Source organism: Gekko japonicus, unplaced genomic scaffold, assembly GCF_001447785.1.
Source record: "Gekko japonicus isolate JY-2015 unplaced genomic scaffold, Gekko_japonicus_V1.1 scaffold1327, whole genome shotgun sequence".
Taxonomy (NCBI): domain Eukaryota; kingdom Metazoa; phylum Chordata; class Lepidosauria; order Squamata; family Gekkonidae; genus Gekko; species Gekko japonicus.
In genome coordinates this window covers 287,320-303,968 of record NW_015160879.1, presented here as the reverse complement: position 1 = coordinate 303,968, position 16,649 = coordinate 287,320, and the positions used below count along the sequence as shown (strand labels likewise).

Genomic DNA, 16,649 nt, shown 5'->3' with positions numbered 1-16,649 from the left:
TGTCAATCTTAGCAATATCTTTTGGGGTGATGTACCATTGATAAAACATCTTGTACCAGTTTTCTCTTAATGCTTGACCAGCAGTGAATCTAATACATTTAATCCATAGGTTTTCCCAACACTGAAACTGTATTTCCTCACCTAAATTTTGCACCCATTTAATCATGTTCTCCTTCGGAATCATATGGAAGTAATAGCTCTGTAAATTCATCCTAATAAATTAACTTTAGATTGTGAGACAATCTTCTCAAAATCAGTCAGTTAATTAATAGCTCCTCTCTTAGTGCAGATATCATTTTTTACTTGGAAGCAATTTGAAAGTATATCCATCATTGTATCTCCTTTCCTCCTTATTTAATCTCTTGCCACGTCTTGATGCCACCTTGAGAGTTTATCATATCACCATAAGTTATAATATCGTATTTTTCCTTGTGTAATTGCCGTAATAAGCATCTATTGGTGACATTATTAATGGAATTGTAGTGCTGACTCTCTTTCGTAGCATTTCCCAAATTTTAAATAAGCTATTTCTGATAATATGTCTTTTATGTTGGGTTTTGTTTTTTGATATAGATTTTTTAATTCACAAATAGCTATGTAGTCGATCACTGAGATTTGAAGATTGTAATTTTATCAATCTTTCATTAGGATTTCTGATCCAATCTGAAATCCAAACTAGCCCAGCAGCTTGGTAATATAATTTAATGCTAGGTATTGCCAGACCACCTCTTTTCTTCTCATCCTGCAGTAATTTAAATCTTACTCTTGGCTTCTTGTTGTTCCATACAAATTTATTTATTTGTCAAAGTCTTTTCAGGAACTGAAACTGGAATAATCTGTAACAAAAAGTTTAATTTTGGTAGAACATTCATGTTTATAGTAGAAATTCTTCCTAGGCAAGATAGTTGTAATTTGGACCATCTTTCAAAATCTTTTTGCATTTTAGACCAGGTTGTCACATAATTGTCCTTAAATAATGTATCATTCTGTTTCGTGGGATATATTCCTAAGTATTTGAGTAGATTTTTTGGGGGAAATGTGACTATTTTGGATTGTTTAACTATAAGCTGTTGTAAAGTTTGGTGTAGTGGTTAAGTGTGTGGACTCTAATCTGGGAGAACTGGTTATGATTCCCCACTCTTCCATTCACAGCTGCTGGATGACCTTGGGCAAGCCATAGTTCTGTCAGAGGTGCTCTTGAAAAGAGCAGTTTCTGTCAGAGCTCTCGCAGCCCCACCTACCTCACAGGGTGTCTGTTGTGGGGAAGGGAAGGAAAAGGAGTTTGTAAGCCGTTTTGAGACTCCAAGTGAAGGGCGGGGTATAAATCCAATCTCTTCTTCTTCTTCTTCTAAATTCTCTCTCCTCCCTGCCTTGTGGCAGGAAATTGCCCGAAGCTCTGTTGAAATTGGAGGGCACTTAGAAGACCAGATGAATCAACTAAAGCAGAATGAGCAAAATTTCATCAACTACAAACACAACATTGACAAACTGGAAGGAGATCATCAACTGCTACAAGAGGCCTTGGTGTTTGATAATAAGCATACAAATTATACAATGGAGGTAGGTGTGGAGTCCTTTCTGTGCCCTTTGAGTATAAAATGTTCCATTTCAGATAAACAGTTTTAATATTCTATTATTTTCAAGTTGGTGTATGTGGACTAGAAGATAATGATGATAAACATTTTATTGTCTTTTTAGGAAGCATGAAACATTTCATATTCAATAATACTAACAGGAATCCTCCAAATATGCTAGAATTATCTACATCTTATAGATGTAAAATTAGACACGGTAGAAGCATATCTGTATATTTTAAGACAGATATGTTCATGTTCAGTGTTCCCTCTAAGCTGAGTTAGTGTGAGAACTTTTTCTGGCCTGGAGATGAACTGATGGAACTGCTAAATTCCTACTTGACTGGTAGCTGACAGGTTCACAGAAGCCATGTATGATATATTAAGATGGTAGCCCCCCCTCCCGGTGGGAAGTGACTCTGGGGTTCAGGTGTCCAGAACAGACACAGGCATTGCTCCCTCTAAGCTGTGGAGTCTTGTGAGCAAAAATTCTACTTTGTGAGCTACTGTCATTAAAGTTGTGAGCAAGCTATTTGGCTGCTGCATAAATCAGTTTGCTCTGGAGCCATCCTTCCTGAGCTAAGCCAAAAATGTGTGAACCGGAGGCCAAAAAACTGTGAACTAGCTCACACTAACTCAGCTTAGAGGGAATACTGATTACCACAACCTGCCTATCAGTTTTTCTGACTTCTGATGTTTCATGTTAATGAAGTAAGTTTCCAACTCATTTTATTGCATAGATATGCCTTTCCCCTTTTCTCCACAACAAAAATGCTACAGACTTTTTTAAAAAAAGGCAAAGATGGTACTTCAGACAACCAGGCAGACACATTACTATAATGTTACAGAGCCAATGTGGTGTCATACTTAAGAGCAGGGGTGGCCAAACTTGCTTAACGTAAGAGCCACACAGAATAAACGTCAGATGTTTAAGAGCCGCAAGACATGATCAAATATTACACACATGCTTTTATTGAAAAATATGCAGATTTGCTTTTTATTAACATTAAATCAGACTGCAGTTTGTCCACCCGTGGTTAAGAGTGTCAGACTAGGATCTTTGAGATCCAGGTTCTAATCGCCACACATAGTCATGGAAGCTCGCTGGGTGACCTTGAGCCAGTCACCCACTCTCAGCCTCACCTATTTCATATGCTTGTTATGAGTATAAAATAGGGAAGGACAGGACCACGTAAGCTGTTTTAGGTCCTCATCGGGGAGAAAGGTGGGGTAGATATGAAGAAAATAAAAGTAACAAGAGGGGGACCCGCGATACTCGTGGGGGGGGGGAAGAAGAGCTCCATCTCCTCCATCCCCCCCGCTCGGTCTCCCTGAGGCGGCGGCGGCGAGGCCGGTCCTCCCCCCCGCCCAGCTCCGAGGCGGCGTTTTGGATTTTTGTGCACACGTGGGGACTGCCCCACGTGTGCACAAACCTCCCTCCCAAGTGCCCCCGGAGCGCGGATTTAGCGATCCGCACTCACGGGGGCAACTTCGCTATTAGATATATAGATGATATAGTGATATCTATCTATATCTATATCTATCTATATCTATCTATAACTATCTATATCTATCTATCTATATATAGAGAGAGACAGGTGAAAGGGGGATGATGTAGGTGAGACCAGGATGATCTGATTTTTTCCATCGACATGGATCCCAGCTTTGCTCTGGTCTTTCCCAAAACATCGCAGAAAAGCAGGGTTGGGAAAGATCACAGGAAAGATGGGGAAAACAACCAGAGTATAAGTGATTACTGGTAGTTTTCACACAGTAATTATTCTCCATGGAGCCGCAGTGTCTCAAAGGTTAAGACGCTGAGCTGCAGACCGGAAGGTCTATAGTTTAACAGTTCGAGACCCTAGTGCCGCATGATGGAGTGAGCTCCTGTCTCTGGCCCCAGCTCCTGCCAACCTAGCAGTTCAAAAGCAAGAAATTGTAAGTAGATAGATATTTATTTAAATAGGTATTGCTTCGGTGGGAAGGTGACAGTGTTCCATGCGCCTTGGCGCTTAGTCATGCTGGCCACATGACTACGGAAACATCTTCAGACAACGCTGGGTCTTCGGCTTGGAAACGGTGAGCATTGCCTCCTAGAGTTGGATTTGATTAGCTTTCAAACAAGGGAAACCTTTACCTTCTAACATTCATACAGCAGTTGTCACTGCACTTTCCTTGCCTCAGCCCTTCCCCCTCAGCCCAATGCCACCAGAGGGCTTTGGGGGACTTTTAAAAATATTGTCAGTTGCTTGAACACTATAGTGCAATACAGTCTATCCACATGATCTGATAACTCCTTTGAGTTTTCATTTTAGCCCTACTTTTTCCAGTCATTTTCAATAAATCTTTCAGTTCAGTTTCTGCCAGGCTATCCTTAAAGCACATCTTTTTTTTCCTTCTGCTACAGCATATTCGTGTTGGATGGGAGCTGTTACTGACCACCATTGCACGGACTATCAATGAAGTGGCGAATCAGATCCTCACAAGGGATGCCAAAGGGATCACACAACAGCAAATGAATGAATTCCGAGCATCATTTAATCACTTTGACAGGGTACGGTATTAATCTGTTTTCTTTTTCTTTTAACCTGGAGGGAGTATTCCAGAAACCACCTATGTGTTTATCTGCGACTGTGTTTTTTTTTAAAGGATACACTTTTTAAAACATACACAAAATTTGGAAATATGTAATAATAACTCCCCAGCAACCAGGTATAAAGAGATCTATATATCTCCAAACTACTTTGCATTCAGAAACCTTTTCTGTAGCCTAGAAATGCCCCAGAACATCTTCAAATGTCTTATTCCTGGACAACCCGTTTCCCATCCATTCTCACTTCTGTACCAGTATGAGAGCTAAATATTTCATACTTTTAGAAGTACACAGGGCTTTTTTTGTAGAAAAAGCCCAACAGGAACTCATTAGCATAATAGGCCATACCCAACAGCAGAAACTTATTAGCCTATTAGGCCACACCCCTGACAGGGCAGCTCATTGGCATATTAGGCCACACCCCATGCCTTCCCTTGGCTTGCCTGGGTGAGCTTCCCCTTGAAGGGAAAGGCAAGCCTGGGCAAGCTAGCCCTTGGACAGGCCGGGGAAGGCATGGGGAGGCATTTAAATGCCTTCCCGATCCTTCCAGAGCCCCCCCTGGCCCACCCGTCTCGGAGTCGCTGGGGGGGGTCGCTCTCCAGGCCTTCCCTCTGTAGCCATGCACACAGAGGTTTTGGCTGAAGTGGGCGTGGACAACTCTGAAGCCAGCCGAAACTCTGTTCCTGTGTGTTCCTGCCCAAAAATAGCCCTGGAAGTACATAATAATATCTTTGATACAGTTCCTGTCCCTTGCACTTTCATTACATTCTTGCTCCCCCCTCCCTGTTATTTCTGAGGCAAAGTGTTTTTATGCTGATGTGCAGCCACCCTTTGATATGGAGCCCTGAGGCTGCAATAAGCCAGCTCAGGTGGCTCCTCGCCTTATAATTATTAAATGGTGTTTTAAAATCACAAAATTTATTATGCTGATGAATTAAAGACTCATTTCAAGGTTAGGATTGTGCCATACTGTTAAAATCGAACATAAACTATTAAGGTACTGAAACAATTGTGTGTTTTTATGTGGACTATAAAGTGAGGTTTTAATTTAAGATTAAAACAATGACCTACTTTGAAATCTTCATTGTAAGGCTGTCACATATTAAAATTGTGTATAGAATGAAATAGAATAGCTTTCCTCTAAACATATTAATTGGAATAGTGCTGCAATCACATACACTAAATAATCCACTTTCAATGTACTTTCCAACTGGATTTTACTGTGTGAACTGGCAAAATCCAGTTGTAAAGTGCATTGAAAGTAGATTGAAAGTGGATTATTTAGTGTGTGTGATCACAGCAGAATTTAGTGAAAGGGAATTCATATATCAAAAAAGTTGGGTGCCCTAGAGGAATCCTGGTGGTGGTGGGGACAGTTGGGAACCTTCCCCAATTCTCCCCCTCTTGGGTTTTCTAAGATCAGGAGTCTGAGCAAGCTGATCCCTCAGACCCCATATAAATATAACAGAAGCCATTTTGGATTAGGCCAGTGGCCCATCCACTCCAACACTCTCTGTCACACAGTGGTTAAAATCCAGGTGCCATTCAGGAGATCCACCAGCAGAGCCAGAAGCCCTCCCACTATTGCCTCCACAGCATCAAGAATACAGAGCATCATTGCTCCAGACATAGTGTTCCATCTATAACTTGTGGCTAATAACCACTGATGGCCCTCTGCTCCATGTTTATCTAATCCCCTCTTGAAGCTGTCTATGCCACCAGTTCCTGTAGCAGCGAATTCTATGTGTTAATTACTCTTTGGGTGAAGAAGTACTTCCCTTTATCTCTTGTAAGCCTACTGTTCATTAATTTCATTAAGCGCCTATGAGTTCTTGTATTGTGAAAAAGGTTTGTCCTGGTCAGCGGCTCTATATCCATATGGACACTCAGCGTCGGGGCGGAGAAGCGCCTCAATTCCCGTCGGGGCGGAGGAGCATCTCAATTCCCCAGCATCGCACTGGCAAAGAGGCCACCCCTCAAAAGCCCCATGCCTAGGAGCCTTTTGCCAAGGCTCTGGGGGGGTAGCGACCCATCGCCCCTCCTCGTTTCCGCTGGTGCGCAGATCACATCCCCGGGAGGTCTAGGAGATGCGTCTGCCAGCGTGTCGCCATAAACCAGAAGTCCAACTAAGGTGCTTCTCAAGTATGCAGGCTCCCCATTGCCCCTGTCTCTTTAGCAGGGCACTGGTGGAGCCTAGGGCAGACCCACCTGTAGGCACACCTTTAAATGGTAGGGCCCCAGACAGTCAAGGAGGGTGGGGAAGGCCTCTCCCAAATGGTAGAGGAAGAGGCATATGGTGAAGAAGAGAGGGGCATGGGTGAGCAACAACCACCCTCTTTCCCCAACAACTGAGACAGCACCTGTGATCTACCACAATAAGGGCACTGGAGGGTGCGGCAGCCCCAGACTCCGATCTCTGGGAGTCAGAACCCGACAGACTGAAAACACCTTTACTAACTTGTGAGCATAAAACTCAGGATAATGCTGAGGTCACTTTCTATTAGTTGATATATCAACACCCTGGGAATTGTTAGTTGAAATTCAGAAAATCTTCTATATTAACTGACAACTTTCCAAATTCTATCCCATCTGCACATGATAATCCTAGCATTACTTAAATTCCATACCAACTTCATGAACCACGGCCATTCCTCAGCCCTTATCCATAATGTTACGCCATTCCCGCTGCTTTTTGTAACAATAACGTGTAAGGCGTTGTACAAAAGGGCAACTGCTAAAACAATTGACAGAGAATGACTATTGGATCTCAGCTTATAACAGATCACCTTTATTTTGATGTTTTCCAAGGGTCCTTTGGAAAATCAGGACACTCCTGTCATTCTTTGGAGGGAACCATGGCATCCCAGTAGTCATTATCATTGTTTTAGCATCACCCCCTGTACAAAGCACAAAATGGAAGGACTGACCCTATGGGTTGATGCCTATCCCTCAGGCTGAGCAAAAAATGAATGAATTGGTACAGTTATACAATGGGTCTATGGCTGCCTGGTCAATAGACATATCTGAAGGGTCTTTTGTTGCTCTGTAGAGCAAGTATATCATGCCTGGGGAAATGCCCATATTATTTAGAAAGAGCTGCAAAACCAAATTGCTTTTAATCTAATTAAGTCTATTGTTTCTAAGAGTGCTGGATGAGGTACTTATGCAGAAAAATAAAAGGAATTCCTGAGTTTAATTTAGTGAAGGACAATTAGTAAAGAGACATAAAATTAAGATCTTACCAGAAAAATTGGCTTTAAATACTTATGCGCAACAGAGCAAATTATTATCTTTGATCTGGTTTCCCTGACACTGGGCCAACTAAATTAGACTGTAATACCGAGGAGATGTGTATATGCATGTGTGTATGAGAGAAGACCTTTCATGCTGCAGTTTATTTACACAATAAAAGCCAGTCATTTCTTACGTGGTTACCAGTCTGGAATTAGTCATCTGTTCTCCATGATCTAGATTTCTTCTTTCACGGTAATGCTTTTTTATATGGGAATATTGAATGTTCTAATAATTCAAATTACGATATTTTGTATATGGAAAAATTCAATTCCAGTAATTGTTTCCATTGCCACATGAAACCTCCAAGTGTCATGAGTGCCTGTTGAATATAGTACCATATAGTCAAGTGCCTCTTCCCTACATGCCATTTGTGAAGGTTCTTTTTCATTATAATTAATTTTTGTTATGCTTTAGAAGAACCATAGGCAACTGGTAGCCAGAGGAATTGGTCCTTCCTTCCCAAGGGAACAGTACAGGTTTCCCATCTGTTTCTTAACATGGCTGTACACTAGGGTGAGAGAAAAGAAATAAAAATAGAAGCCTCTGTCAGTGGTTCAAAAACAAGAAATTGCAGGTAGATAAATAGGTACCACTTTGGTGGGAAGGTAACAGCGTTCTGTGCGCCTTGGTGTTTAGTCATGCTGGCCACATGACCATGGAAACGTCTTTGGACAGCGCTGGCTCTTCGGCTTTGAAACGGAGATGAGCACCGCAACCCTAGAGTCGGACTCGACTGGCTTTCGAGCAAGGGAACCTTTACCTTTTACTGTCAGTGGTAGAAGTTTTCTGTGTCGTAAAACCTTAGGTTTTGGCAATTCCTAGAGAGGACTGATATAATTCCTAGGTTTTACTAGAAGTGATGTCACACCCCATGTCCCTGTACCCCTGGGCCTGGCAATCCCACATACAGCTGGGTGCCCTAAAGAAATCATGGTGGTGGTGGGGACAGGCAGAGCCTGGGGTGTATAGAGGAGGCAAGGAGCTGGGGAATGCCAAGAGGTGGGAGGAGTGAAGAGAACTGCCCCTCAGCTTTGGGACTATGGGAGCAGAAGGGCACAACCTGTAAGCCAAGATGGAATAAAGAGGCGTTAGTTGTTCTTAGAGTGTTGGTGAAGTTCTTTGCACAGGGAGGGTGGCCTGGAGTCCCAATCCCTCCCCCCGTCTGCTGCGCCCCCCTACCCTGCACATGGTTCAGGGTATCCCGACTGCGTCTACAGTATATCTGTCTACAAAAACACAGTTGCAGTTTAAACAATACACAAATTTAAGCGTTCACCTTTGTGCATTGCTTAAAATGCAATTGTGGCTTCTAGACGGACAAACCTATAGAGAATTTTAGGCCTCCATTACCATCCCTGCACAGTCCTGTGAATGTCATAACTGAATCCAGGTTGCCCACGTCTTCTGCCCAAACATGCAAAAGGATGGTAATGGAGAATGAGCAAACGTGAGCTCTGCTTAACCCCATGTCTCTAGCAGATGCAGCCTTGTACCCTTGTGATGCACTAGGCAGAACACCGCCCATCACTGTATAGATTCACCCATGGGGAGGTGGCAGTGGCTCAATAAATATCCTACTTGACGTCTCTAGCAGATGCAGCCTTGTCCCCTTGTGATGCACTAGGCAGAACACTGCCCATCACCGTATAGATTCACCCATGGGGAGATGGCAGTGGCTCAATAAATATCCTACTTGGCTGCCTACCTGGGACAACAGAAGTGGGGGAATTTGTCAAGCCACCTGACTGGCCACAGTTCATAGCTGCCTGTGGGTTAATGGATTACAGACTGTCAAGGCCTGAACTAGGGTGACAGACCAATGCTGGGCCATAGAGATAGCAGCTCTCAGCCTAAAAAAACAAGCATGCTGTACCAATAATAATAATAATAATAATAATAATAATAATAATAATAATAATAATAATAATAATAATAATAATAATAGCAGCTGTACCATCCGCATGCCACTTCTCCATTTTGGAGATTTCATTGATACATTCATAGTTCATTTAAAAATTTCTTTCTTACTTTTCAGTCACTTCACTAACTGGTTCCTCCTTACCTTAAATCTTTCTCACCTCTGTGTTCCCTCCTCTTCATTCTTCTGATTTGTGTCTCCTTTTTACCCTTTCACCTACACAGCCCTTCTGTTATTGTTATCTTTTTGGAATTCTCTGCTTCCTGCTACTATTTGGTCTATATTCAAACAACTTCTGAATAGTTGAGTATTTTCTCAAGTTTTCCCAGATAACTTGTTTTTCACTGTTGATGTCTTTTTTTTTACCACCACATGTGCCAGTGTTATAATTGATAGCTTTCCTTGTATAAGCCTTGTATAAGGAGTGTTTCATTAAAAAAATACCAGGGTATAGAGAAACACATTTCCATTGAGAACATATTTGAGGCTGCGGTCACACGGAGCATTAGCCACGCTACAGAGACGGAAAATAGGTGGATTTTCCGGGTGCGATCACACCGCAACATCTGGGAAGCATAGAGCTCCCGTGGCGAACCCGAGGCTTCCCGCCGAAGATGCGGAGTTAAAAACTAGTACCTCCAAGGTACTAGTTTCCGGAAACTGCGGGGCAAGGGCTGGCGTCTGATCGCGTTTCCAGTGGTGGCATCCGGTGCCCGCCCATGTCCCTTTGCAAACAGGGATTTCCCCCCCTCACGTCTCCACAAGATGCGCACAAGCACCCAACGGCACATGCGCACAAAGAGGAAAGCGAAAGTGCCGTTTTGGCTTTAAAAAAAATGACCCCGTTTGTCACGGCAGCAGCGCCTAGCCATTGCTGGTGTGATTGCACTGTGCCACTTCTTCGCCGCACTGCAGGATCGTCGTGTGATCACCACCCTCGTTTACCCGCTGGCGCAGAGGGACGGACCCCATGGTGTGCCGCCGGCACGTCTGATCGCGTAATCACGGCTCAAACTGCGCCGGGGCAATTAGCCACGCCTCCCCCCCCGCGATATCTTGCCCGTGTGACCAGGGCCTGAGTATATTATTTTAGTAGCACCTTAAAGACTAACAACATTTATGGCAGGGTATGAGCTTTTGTGAGTCAGATATAAGGACAGATAGACTCACATTCTAGCTGTATCTGAAGAAGTGAGCAGTTACTTACAGAAGCTCATAACCTGCCACAACTTTTGTTAATCTTTAAGGTGCTATTGGACTCTTGCTCTTTCCTACTGCTACAGACTAACATGGCTACCCATCTTGATCTATCTCCATATTTTTTTGAAAGACTGCATTAATTTGTGGGTATTCTTCATCAGTAATGTAATAGGCATTGCATAGTGGGGTAACTTTTTCAATAATGTTCCATACCCCACTAACTGAGAAAAGAATTGCATCTTCACAACAAAATGAGCTTGAGGTAAGTGACCTTGACTAATTCAAGGACATTAATCTTTTTCTTCTTTCTCTTCTCTGTGTCTGTTCTTTTCTCTCTGTGTTTGTTTCCATTCACCCATTATTTTGGGTGATATGTTTGTTTGTATCTGTTCTTTGTCCTTTAAAACTGATGCATCTCCTTGGACTTGTCCTTGACTGAAAATCCTAATGGCTTGATGATGGATTTCTTAATGGGAATGGTGATGGCCTTCTCCTTGCTTCTGATACCTCAAATCTTGCTGTGGCATTCCATATACTCCTTCCCACCAACAGAAGAAGAATGGGCTTATGGACCATGATGATTTCAGAGCTTGTTTAATTTCGATGGGTTATGATTTGGTATGAAATTTAGCATACAGTAATGTAGTTTTACATGTTACCAAGAAAGTAAGTTATATTATAGGTGCCCTAGCAGTGTCTCCAGTATTTCTTTTACACTATGAATACTGTGGTAGAATTTAAAAGTCCAATTATCCCAAATGCTAGATTATCAAAGAATTAATGGACATAAGTCTGATATAAGAAACCATAACATTCAAAAACCAGTGAGGGAAAATTTGAACCTTCCAGGACATTCAGGTGCGAACCTAAAAGTAGTAATTATCTTACAAAGGAATTTCAAAGGGAGATTAGAGACACTACTGAATTGCAACTGATAATGAAACTCAAGACAATGCATCCACCTGGACTGAATCAAGACCTAGATTTCCCATCTCATTTCTCCACCCCTATTACCTCTCTGCATGTCACACCTAATCCAATCACACCTTCTATTGTCATTTGGGTGCTAATGTCATTTGGCGTCTGAAATCACTCCACTTTCCAATGTATAGGACAGATGGACTCACATTCTAGCTGTATACAAAGTAGTGACTCACTAAAGCTCATACCCTACCACAAATTTTGTTAGTCTTTAAGGTGCTCCTGGACTCTATTCTTTTCTACTATCAAATACAGTTATTCATTGCTGTAACAGCAAATTATGCAAATATATACATTTCTAAATATTTTATATGACCACAGGGGTATGCACATATACAATATTATATAACATATTAATTTTGGTCAACTTCTCTATATTTTAAAAATAATTAAACCTAGGCAAGCTCTTTATTTAAAAAAGGGTAATTATTTATTGCATTTAGCTATGGTTTCTATGCCACAGTTCAGACAGTGCATGATTTCAGCAGACTTACGCTTTGTTATTGAGCTGTTTACTGGATTGTGGTCCATAGCTACAAACCATTTTCTTCCTATTTAAACATACACAAAATGTAATGAGACATCTGGCACTCAGTTAATCTTATATATTTTTTTAAAAAAATAAATAAATAAGAAGTTAGTATGTGTACTAACTTGAATTGCTAACTTGTTTTATATCATTACTTTCATCACTGATTTTGAATTGTATCTAAGGGTGAAGCAGAGTTTGCCCGAACCATGGCCCTGGTTGATCCCAATGGTCAAGGAACCATCTCCTTCCAGGCTTTTATTGACTTCATGACCAGAGAGACTGCAGACACTGATACTGCTGAACAAGTGATTGCTTCTTTCAGGATTCTCGCTTCAGATAAGGTTGGTGTCTTTGGTCTTTGTCTTAGGTGATGGAATCTTCCATATGCTGGAAGTTTGGCTGTTTACAGCTTCCTTTGCTTTCACAGAGCAACAGTAATTAAATGCGAGAAGTGTGACCAAAGTGCTTTAGGTCACTAAGGGTGATTCAGCACTAGACCTTAAATCCTGGCTCAGCCCTGTCCCCGAACTTACATTCTGCACTACACTCGAGTTCACCCCTGTAATTATCTCAGGGTATTTTTTGCTTCCACATTACATTGAGGTCACCCTGGTTTTGCCCCACACTTGTCCCGAGATAAACGGATGCTGTTATAACCAGGGATAAATGCAAGGTATTGTGTTGCGAGTTGAACTCTGAAAAAACCAGGGATAAGATGGAAGTGTGGAAAGGACCTAAATTAAAGGAGTACATCAGAGAATATTCATGTTGAATGCAGAAGCACAGTGGTACCAATAAACTAGATGGACAATTCTGTATTTGGCATGTGACATAACAGTACATATTATGAAAGCAATGGGAATATAAAGTGAATTTGAAAATCTCTGAGGAGGTTGTTTAAGAGCAGAAACTCATATATATTTCTTTGTTTTGGCTGAAATCATTGGGGGAGGGAGAGATCAGTTGAAAGCCATGTCCCCCCCCCTCTTTTCAGGAACAGGAACTTGTGTATTAGAAACTGAGATTCAAACCTTTGGGACACCACGAGCGATGAAGGCACAGGTGCCAAAATTGAGTTATATTGATCGCAGACTTCTATTTAATCATTCCAACCTTCTTTGATTTCTAAGCAGTTAGCAAAACTACCCACAAATGTTTAGGCTATTTTCTTGCATCTTAGTACAATTAGGACTTAACTAGACAAGATGTTGGGAGACCTGTGCAGAATAGCAGCTGCAGGTGCTGGGGCAATGGGGGGGGGGGGCTTAGCCATTCTCTCCTGCATTGTTTTGTCAGTCTCAGTCCTTGCCCCCTGCACCCCAGGAGCTGTTGTCAGCTCTAATGGGAATAGGCTGCTGTGGTAATTATCCCTCAAAGTCCTGGCTCTCCTCCAGGGCTCTGAACAAATCCTTGTGATTTTGGCTTCAGGCAAATCCAACTGGTCCTCTATCGATCAGAGCCCATGGGATTCCACTGGACAGGAGGGGTGAGCCAGCCTCAGTTTAAGTGGGGTGAAGAAAAACTTTTTTCTTGAGACAAGAGTTTCGTGGCTCTGGACAGGAGCATTAGTTTACCCAGGCTTTTATTTGGCTTTTTAGTTAGGGTTTGGGAGTTGGCTTAGGGAAAAAAGTTTGTTTTAGTGTGACAAATAAGCATCTTGATTCCTAAATTATGCTGGCTCTTCGGCTTGGAAATGGAGATGAGCACCCCCTAGAGTCGGATTCGACTGGCTTTTGAACAAGGGAAGCTTTTACCTGCACCTTTTTTGTGGTAAAAGAACAGCATTAAACCTGCTGAGGTGATCTGTCTGGAGAAAAGGGGAATCAAATCTCCCTTCAAGGTTTATTTCCTTTACTTTAGGCTCAGCTACAAAGTAGTTACACTCGGAGGGGGGGAGTTTGTAAACCTTTGGGGGTGAAGCTGAGAGCCAGTTTTACTTTATATATTGAAGCCAAGCACACAAAGCACTTACCCTATTAAATACTTTTTCTTTTAAGTAAAACTTTGTTGATCATCTCCATCTGTGTCTAGTCTGTGTAGTCAACTATCTAGGAAAAAGTGGCTTCTATTTACCTTACAAATAAGTACAGCCTTGCTCTAACAGGTTTCCAAATAAGAGGCCTTTAGGGAGCATATAGCTTACCAATCCTCTAATCAAAACTTGTGCCCCCCTTTTTACTCGATTGTTGATAGTTGGGGTTTAGAGAATATATAGGAGAGGCCAGAGTGGGGGACAGGACAGTCTTCAGTCAAGAAGGCAGTTGCCTCAGAGCCTCCCCCCCCAATAGCCACCAGCCACAAGTATAAATAACTGTTTAGCATCTGTATATTTCAGCCATTGGGCAAATGAGGCCAACTGAAGTTTGGATAAGGGTGAGGGAAGTGGTCCCTGCCCAACACAACCCACCTTCCTATTTAAAAACCTGCAGTAGACCTGTTCATAGATGTTCCAGTGTCTTGTCTGGTTTGACTCTCATATACTTGTGCTATTTTTTAAATTAAAGCTTGGGCCATATTTCTACAGCAGATACACATATTCTAATAAGACCTAAATGGGTAATGTGGGAAGCAAAGAAGATGATGGTACCATACTCTGCACGATTTTGCACAATATACAATTCCTGTAGCGTACAATATGGATTACTGAGGAATCAGAAGGTGTCATGTGGCATGTGAGAATTAGTTACACTGATTATCAGAGCCCTGTAAAATTAGACATACCTTAGCAAATCTGGTAGGAAAAGGTACCAGCTTGCTATATTAGGTGATGTATGGCATAACAGATTCCTCTAGACTTTTTGCTCATTCCCATATTGCCTCTATATGGTATGCATTAAAAATACTTCATTTTTTCCCCTGATTGTGAGCAGTTGCACGGAAAACTAAACTTCTCATTTTAAAACTTTGCAGCTTTATATTCTTGCTGATGAGTTGCTTCGAGAACTGCCACCTGAACAAGCTCAGTATTGTATCAAACGGATGCCAGCGTACAAGGGTCCAGGTGCTGTTCCTGGGGCTTTGGATTATACCTCATTTTCATCAGCATTGTATGGGGAGAGTGACCTGTAACTGGCTATGGCCACCTTAATCAATTGACATAAACACTTTACTTTCCAGCTTGTTGCTTCTTTGGCAAGCTGACTTCAAAGCAAGTTTCTCAAATTTAGCAGGTACATTCATTAAATAACTATACCATATAAAGTGTGCAGCATTTGATATTGTATTTACTCTGTCAGCATTATACGGTTTCCCAAATGAAGTACCCAGCTGTATTTTAAAGGAAAAGCAAAACACACAGGAAAAAAATTCTGTCTGTGTTGAGTTAGAAAGCCTCAGGAAAAGTGATATATTGGAACCATTTGAAATCAAATCCTCTGCAATTGTAATATTTATGAAATGTTTTGCTCATGAGTTCTTCGTGCTGTAGGAGAGTCTTCTGCAGTCTCCCTCTGCTTTTTGCTTTCATGCCAAGGTAATGCTTTCATCTAAGGATATAAAATTCGGTAACGCTTCCGCAGGTGGAGCTGCATATATGAGAGAGGCTAGGAAATGTGTCAAACCAAAAATGTAGCTAAAACAAAACAGCAAAACCCCTCTCTTTTTGAAATGTGAAATGCTATTTTGGATCTTCAACCTTTGTAGTGGCATAAAGACTTTTGATGCCAGCAAGCTGATGATAAGTGAAAACCTTAGCCTCAAAAGCAATACCTGACTTTTAACTTGGCAGCTGAAAGGGCACAACATTAACAAACGGGATATTAGGAAACTCTCTGTGTTTGTTCTCTACCATGTACCTGCTGTATCTGGTCTTGATTAATGCTGTGTGTCATGGTGGTAGTTCGTTGTTTAAGTAGCGCAGTTTGTCTGACAGTTTATTGTTGACTTTTTTCCATTTCAACAGACTTCAGAAAAGCAAAGCAATATTTTTTTTTACTTGAAGCCTAGCAGTCACCGGGGGAGGGGGGGGAAATGCAATGCACGCAAATGGAAATATTCACAAATAACGAAAAGCTGTACAACCCAGTACTGTTAAAAATGTGCCTACTAAATAAAGTCTGCTTGTCAAACTTTAATATGGGCTACAGAGTTGAGATGAGTTCAGTGTATCTTCAAACATTATTAATACTTGGTATCTTTTCTTTGTTCTGCTCTCAATTTGGTTGTCTGCTTTGTGTTTCTTTTCATGGCCTTCCTTTCCACAAGAACTTAAGATAAATTTAGCATTGGTAGTTTGGTCATACCCTGGCCTGGATAGTACCGACAAGCCTGACCTTGGAAGCTAAGCAGGCAATGGCTTAACCACCTCTGAACGTCTCTTGCCTTGAAAACCCTAAGGGGGGTTGCCATAAGTCAGCTGTGACTTGACAGCAACAATAACAAGAAGTTTGGTCATGAGGAGTACTGATATATTCTTCCCCAGTGTTCCCTCTAACCTGAGTTAGTGTGAGCTAGCTCCAGCTCACACATTTTTGTCTAAGCTCAGGAAGGATGACCTCCAGAGCAAACTAATTTATGCAGCAGTCAAATCACTCGTGAGCCAGTTTGGTGTAGTGGTTA

General features: G+C 41.9%; 1 protein-coding gene across 1 annotated transcript in view; it reads left to right on the top strand.

Moving 5' to 3' along the window:
- Positions 1-15,549, top strand: part of ACTN2 (actinin alpha 2) — a 78,720-nt gene extending 63,171 nt beyond the window's left edge. Inside the window, exons 17-21 of the mRNA XM_015422938.1 lie at positions 1,381-1,560; positions 3,982-4,128; positions 11,132-11,197; positions 12,275-12,433; positions 15,003-15,549. Coding sequence (XP_015278424.1) covers positions 1,381-1,560; positions 3,982-4,128; positions 11,132-11,197; positions 12,275-12,433; positions 15,003-15,161 — 711 coding nt within the window. The 3' untranslated portion in view covers positions 15,162-15,549. The remainder of the gene's footprint in view (positions 1-1,380; positions 1,561-3,981; positions 4,129-11,131; positions 11,198-12,274; positions 12,434-15,002) is intronic.
- Positions 15,550-16,649: the final 1,100 nt, after the last annotated feature.